This window comes from Phragmites australis, chromosome 14 (genome assembly GCF_958298935.1).
Source record: "Phragmites australis chromosome 14, lpPhrAust1.1, whole genome shotgun sequence".
In the NCBI taxonomy this organism is placed as follows: domain Eukaryota; kingdom Viridiplantae; phylum Streptophyta; class Magnoliopsida; order Poales; family Poaceae; genus Phragmites; species Phragmites australis.
Genome location: NC_084934.1, coordinates 28,245,869 through 28,251,958, shown reverse-complemented (window position 1 = coordinate 28,251,958; position 6,090 = coordinate 28,245,869). Strand labels below are relative to the sequence as shown.

At 48.3% G+C, this 6,090-nt stretch overlaps 1 protein-coding gene across 1 annotated transcript; it reads right to left on the bottom strand.

Moving 5' to 3' along the window:
• Positions 1-614: 614 nt before the first annotated feature.
• On the bottom strand, positions 615-2,854 carry LOC133891441 (uncharacterized). The gene has a single exon (XM_062332153.1). The coding sequence runs from the start codon at positions 2,793-2,795 to the stop codon at positions 810-812; it is 1,986 nt and encodes a 661-aa protein (XP_062188137.1). The 5' UTR covers positions 2,796-2,854; the 3' UTR covers positions 615-809.
• Between the last annotated feature and the right edge of the window lie 3,236 nt (positions 2,855-6,090).

The window sequence follows — 6,090 nt, the reverse complement described above, 5'->3', positions numbered from 1 at the left end:
GGATTTTGAATTTTAAGCTAGTGTTGTGAAGTTCTTGTATTCTTAAACTTCGGAGAAATTTAGAGGATTCAGGTGAGGTTTAAGTTAGGAATCAAGTTTTTAGGTTGTTGAATGAGTTTTATACTCTATAAACTCTTTTAAACATGTTCCCATTTGATTGGCAGAGACTGCAAATTAAATCGGCAAATTTTCCTCATGAAGAATTGCTTTCTGTAGAAATCAGGAAAGTTCGGATAAAAAATTCGGAGAATTCGAATAAATCCGGAGTATCCGAAGAATTTTTTGGAGACTACGTAATCCGAAAAGTCGGGAGAAAAACAGGAGACTCCAGAGTTACTATTTATCATGACTTTCCTTTTACGAGTAGGCAACTACTCGAAGATCGAGTTTTTAGATAAAATCTAAGGACATATGATTTCACCTATTTTTTATTATCTTTAGTTTTTATTTTTGCTGTGTAAATTCTTTTTGTTGATTAGGAATTGAGTCGATTTTTATTAATGATAAATTGTGAAATCTCTTTTGGGCATGTGCCGTTCTGCTGGTAGGCCTAGTCGGTTCAGTAAAACTTTCTTTCGGCAGACATGGGGTAGCCGGCTGGTTAGGTAGCTTCCTAAAAAAATTGCAAATATACGTGTTTATTTTGAAAAATTACAAAGTATGTTGTCGTTTACACCACGCATTGGTTTATTCAGCAATACAACAGATCGTCACCAACATAATCATTATTCCAATCCGGGATTATTATCACCCATCACCGACAATCGTAGTCACGGAAAGCGAAGAGGGTCATCATCGGTCCTCACTCCTCAGACGTCGCAGGTAAGCCAAAACGGCTCATCGAAGTGGCCCAGCAACTCCTCCCCGGCGGGCGGGCCCAGCGACAGAGACTCGATCCCCAGCGCCGCGCTCGCGGGGCCCCACGCCGGCGTCCCGTTCTCGTAGGCGTTGCAGGTGAGCCTGACCAGGCCGGACCCGTCGAGCCGGCACACGTACAGGTCCCCGTACGGCTGGAACTGGTTCGGGCCCGAGATGGGCTCGGCCACCACGCTGTCCAGGTTCGCCGTGAAGAGCAGCCACTGCGAGTCCGGGCTGAAGCACACGTGGTTGATCCGCTCCTTGTCCGCCTCCGCGCTACCCTCCGGCGCGGCCACGTAGACACGGCGCAGGCCTGACCCGTCGGGACGCACCAGGTAGATGCTGAACACGGCCGGGTTGGTCGGGTCGTGCCGGTTGGACGAGAACGCGATCAGGCTCCCGTCCGGCGACCAGCTCGGCATCGTGTCGATCCACTCGCCGACCGTCAGCCTCCTGATGGTGCTGTCGTCTCCGCTGTCCTCGCCGCGCGCCGCGTCGACGATGTAGAGGTTCTTGTGCCCCGAGCGGCCGGACCGGAACACGAGCCACCGCCCGCACGGCGACACCGCTGGGAACGCGTCGTTGCCGGCCTCCGGCCGGGTGAGCACCTTGAGCGTCGCGTTCACCTCGTCGCGGTCGTCCGTGAGCTCGCTCGGGTCGAACTCGACACGCGCGATCCGGACCGTCGCTTTAGGGGTCTCGAAGATGGGGCCCACGGACGTGAACACGACCCCACGCTCGGTGGGGCTCCAGGTGGTGTAGAACAGGTTGGGCTCCTTGCTGAGCGTCCACCGCTTGGAGCCGTCGGATCGGAGGACCCTGACCCCCGGCGTCGTGGAGAAGTCGCCGTTGAAGGCGAGGTGCGACGCGTCCGGCGATAACGACGGGAACGAGCCGTTCACGCGGAGCATCCGGATGGAGCTCACGGGGCTCCGCACTGGCTGCAGGTGAGGAACAACCGAGTCGCCCGGCGCCCCTGCGCCGCGGAAACGGTGGTACCCGAGGCGGCCGCCCGACGGGGAGAAGAAGGGGTTGTAGTGGTGGAGCTCGGGGTTGAGCAGGTCGGTGAGCGGGGAGAATTGCTCGGTCTCGAGGTCGAACAGCTCGATATGTCGATGCGCACGCCCCTTCCGCCGCGTCGCCACGGCGATCCAGCGGCCGCCGCCAGAGCCCACCGCTGCAGGGGTGAAGCAGTGCAACCCCGGCGGCGTCACGCGGCGCTCGGCGCCGGAGGGCTCGAGGGTCTCCGGCGAGATGTCCACCCGGAACACGCTCCACCATCCGTCATCCGCGACGCGGTGGAAGAAGAGCGTGCTCTCCCCGTGCCAGGTCGGCCACCCGCCCCGCGCCGCAGCGACGATGCGGCGTGCGGGTTCGGCTGCGCGGAAGATGGTGACCTCCGTCTCCAGGGCCTGGAAATCGAACGCCCAGGGCCGGTCGCCGTACGACGCGACGGCGACGAGCTCGCCCGAGGCGGACACGGCGGGGCTCATGTCCACCACGCCCCGCGGCGAGACCCTCGTCACCTTACCCTCGCCGCCGCCCACGTCCGCCGCGTACACCGCCGCCCAGCTCCGGAACGTCTGCGGCGGCTTCTCGTGCGCCGAGACGAAGTACACCCGCCCATCCCTCACCGTCGGGCGGTCGTGGAACAGGCTGCCCTCAACGGCCGGGAGCGGCTCAGCGCGCTCGGACCCCGGCCGGGTCAGGAACAGACCCGCCGCGCCGGTCCGCTCGGAGACGAACGCGACCGCGTCGCCGGCGTCGTCGGCGAACTGGGCGTTGAAGTTGACGGACACGCCGTCCGTGTGCCGCCGCTCGTGGAGCTTCGACGCGGAGACATCGTCCGGGGACGCCGGCACGGCGACGGAGAAGACGTCGAAGCCGAAGTTGGTGACGCCGACGGAGAAGAAGAAGATCGTGCCGGTTGGCTCCATCGCAATTCGGGAAGTGACTGGTTTGTTTGTGGCGGCGAGTGAAGTGCGGTGGAAGTGGAGGGCATGTCCGTATTTGTAGGTTGGCGGTCGCGGCCTGAGGGGTCCACGGGCGAACGTTGTCTGCTGTCTGCTTGGAACGTCGTGGACGACCATTGGAGTGGTTGTAGGGTCACTGCAGTGAATGTGTGCACGTGGCGTGTGTGAACGTGCGTGTGGCGAACGGAATCTGTGGACCACGTAGCCATGCACAATTCGATCTCTCGATAACATCGCAGCACCGTATCATGTACGCCTGTTCTGCATTGGTCCTAGTCATGCGGCTAAAATATGCTGCTAGTGGTGAAGTTAATTAGGAGTAGCTTCTACGAAAGTGCTGTCACTAGAGAACGTGTTACCGAGAGGTTGGACGGTTAGTGTGGTGGTACCAACTATCTATAAAGTATCAAACTATAGAGTAGTGTTTGGTTTATAAAATAAGACGGAATAGATTTATTCTATTTTTAGTTGTTTGGATGGAGATCAGTGATATAGAATGGTTCGGAATCAAGGAATATTATTTAAAGATTCTGGACAGAGTCGTTAAAAAATAGTGGAATACAGCCGTTCCACTTCGAACGTGACACTAACGATAGATCAAGATACTAAAATGGACTCGTTCCATCCCACCAACCAAACAAGTGTCTACATAGAAATAAAATAATCATATCTTTAAATATATAAATGGAATCATCCCATACTACCTCGTTGTCCAACCAAATATTACACAACTTTGCTTCTTTTATGTTTTATTGAGTCAGAATTTTCTTTGAGTGGTAATGACATACATATCGATAACGAGACACCTACGGTGACTTCGTTAATTTTTTTAGCTCCGTATCTTTGATTTTTAATAGACATATGTGTGAGTACATACGATATTGTGAGTGTATATGCTGTTTACAAATGGTATCGGTGTTTTAAAAAAAATTATAGAACGTGTTACATGGAATGTGTTGGATGGCGTGTAAAAGTCAAGTGATCGATGTTGTAACATGGGGCTCCACGAGCAGGATGTATCGAGGAGGAGCAGGCGCGAAGCTATATGTAGTTTGGATGGTGCTTGATACTGGAGTGAAAAAATATTTTATTAGTAATTTGCTCATATCAATAATATAACTTTGTATATGTTGTTAGATGTATAATGAAGTGATATCAAGATTATTTTAGCTTAAACTTCGCCTGCTCATGTACGCCCAGGTGCGAACGCATACGAGCAACAGGCAAAGTCGGCAGATTCGAGCTTAATTTGGTCAAGGACACACGATCTGATATCACCTGAGCTTGTTTACCAAGAAACGTATCGTAAATCATGCTGTGCACTCGCTTATCTGCCCTGCCATCCTATGTTACGCCAAGAAAAAACATTTCCCATAAACGTGCTCTCACTTAGGTCAGCTTCAGCAGTTCCACTATCCAGTGCTACAGTATTTCGTAAAGTATTATACACTAGAAACACTGTAGTAGAACTGTTTACAGAAGCTGACAGTAGGATCGGATGGAGGAAAAGAGTAGTAGAAAGTAGAAAATATGATAACTATTGGAAATGAAAAAATAAAAGATACTATAATAATAATGGAGATACTATAATAATATTTTTGAGAATGAAAATTTAAATAACTGTTGCGTGTTTCTGCCTGCTACGACTGGACTGCGGTCTGCACAGGGACATCGGCGTCGGTCACACGGGATGATCTTGCTGTCGTGCATGCAGCCTTGATTAGATGTGAACACGGCGCGCACCCGAAGATTCCGATTTTGGTCGATTCCACGTGGGGCAATTTGTTTCCTTGGTGGGACAATGAACTGCTCGGTCGTTTCTCTTTCATTCTGCAAATTCGTGTACAAATCGAGGTGATTTGAAGTGGACATCCGATACCCTTTTTTAGTGGATTTTCATCAGCTTCTTCTTTTATGCTTGGCATTAGTGCGCAGCGAAAGTTAGGTACTCCCAGTGCTGGGCATTGGTCTAATGATTGGAGCTACACAAGCTGCCCAATGATGTTCACTATTCGGCCTAGAAATTTTGGCCTGCCATTCTGTATGGGCCGATGGTGCATTTTTAGGAAACAATTTATAGGGTTGGTTTCTTAGCTCGGAGATTTTATGTACTCAGGCCCTGTTTGTCAATTTAGGAAATTACATTCTACTTCCTCCGAACATAAATACAGATTATTTTAAATAAAATATGATCTCTAATGCATAGTTTTGATCACATTTTTTATTAGAATGTGTTTATAAAATTCATTAAATTTATGATATTATGAAATTATTTTTCAAGACAAAACTATATTTTTTTTTATATATATTTTAAGGTTTTCAAACTAAAATTTTTGAAAGCCACTGTTAGTTAAAGTTCTTTTAAAAAAATTAGCAAACATTTAAAAAAAATGTATTTATGATTGAATGGAACAGATACTTTGGTGCCCGCAAGATCCTCTCTAGTATCCTGTGCAAGGGTATTTGGCGGATACGAACCGAAGTGGGTCTGCAAAAAACTATGCTTGCTTGGCCAGGCGAGGCTGGTTTTTAGGTGATTGTTCGAACTGCCACCAGGTTTTCATAAATTGTCGCTTTTTGTTACTGAAAACATGGAAATTGTAGTTTAATTTGCACTCTGAAGTGACAAATTGACAAACGGATCCATTTTCAGTGGTAGTTTGATATATATCCGCTGTCGCGGAGGATCCTGATAGACCTTTAATTAGTTCATTTTTGTTCACATGACTGCCATCTTATTATGCTCGCCACCGCTAAATCAAACTCCATCACAACTAGCTGTGTATGTTGTTACCTCACGGCTCACTGATGGGTCATTGGTTTTAATAAGGAGAATTTGTATCCATACCATTATTTTAGATGTATATTTCATTTATAACATCAGCTGTGTTAATGATACGTAAGGTTTGATCCTACATATCAGTGACCTAAGCTGATAATATAGATAAAAAGTGTATCTAAAGTGATAGTATAGATAAACTTATTTTTTTTAAATAGTCTTGTAAGTCTGTTTAGTTGTATGTTACAAATAATCTCAACTAGGGATGTAAGTAGATGAACCTATGGTTACTTATCAATTCACAATAAGTCCGTCTAGTTATATGCTACAAATAATCTTAACTAGGGATATAAGTAAATCAAACTATGGTTACTTATCAATCCACACTATTTAGTCTATATATCTACACATAAAATTAATTAAGTGGAGTACTAGAGTGGGTGAATCGATCCGGTTACATTGTACATCTCATCTCAAAAG

Bases quoted from the DNA above. Each gene is read 5' to 3' on its own strand.
- LOC133891441 (XM_062332153.1), bottom strand. From the start codon at position 2,795: ATGGAGCCAACCGGCACGATCTTCTTCTTCTCCGTCGGCGTCACCAAC.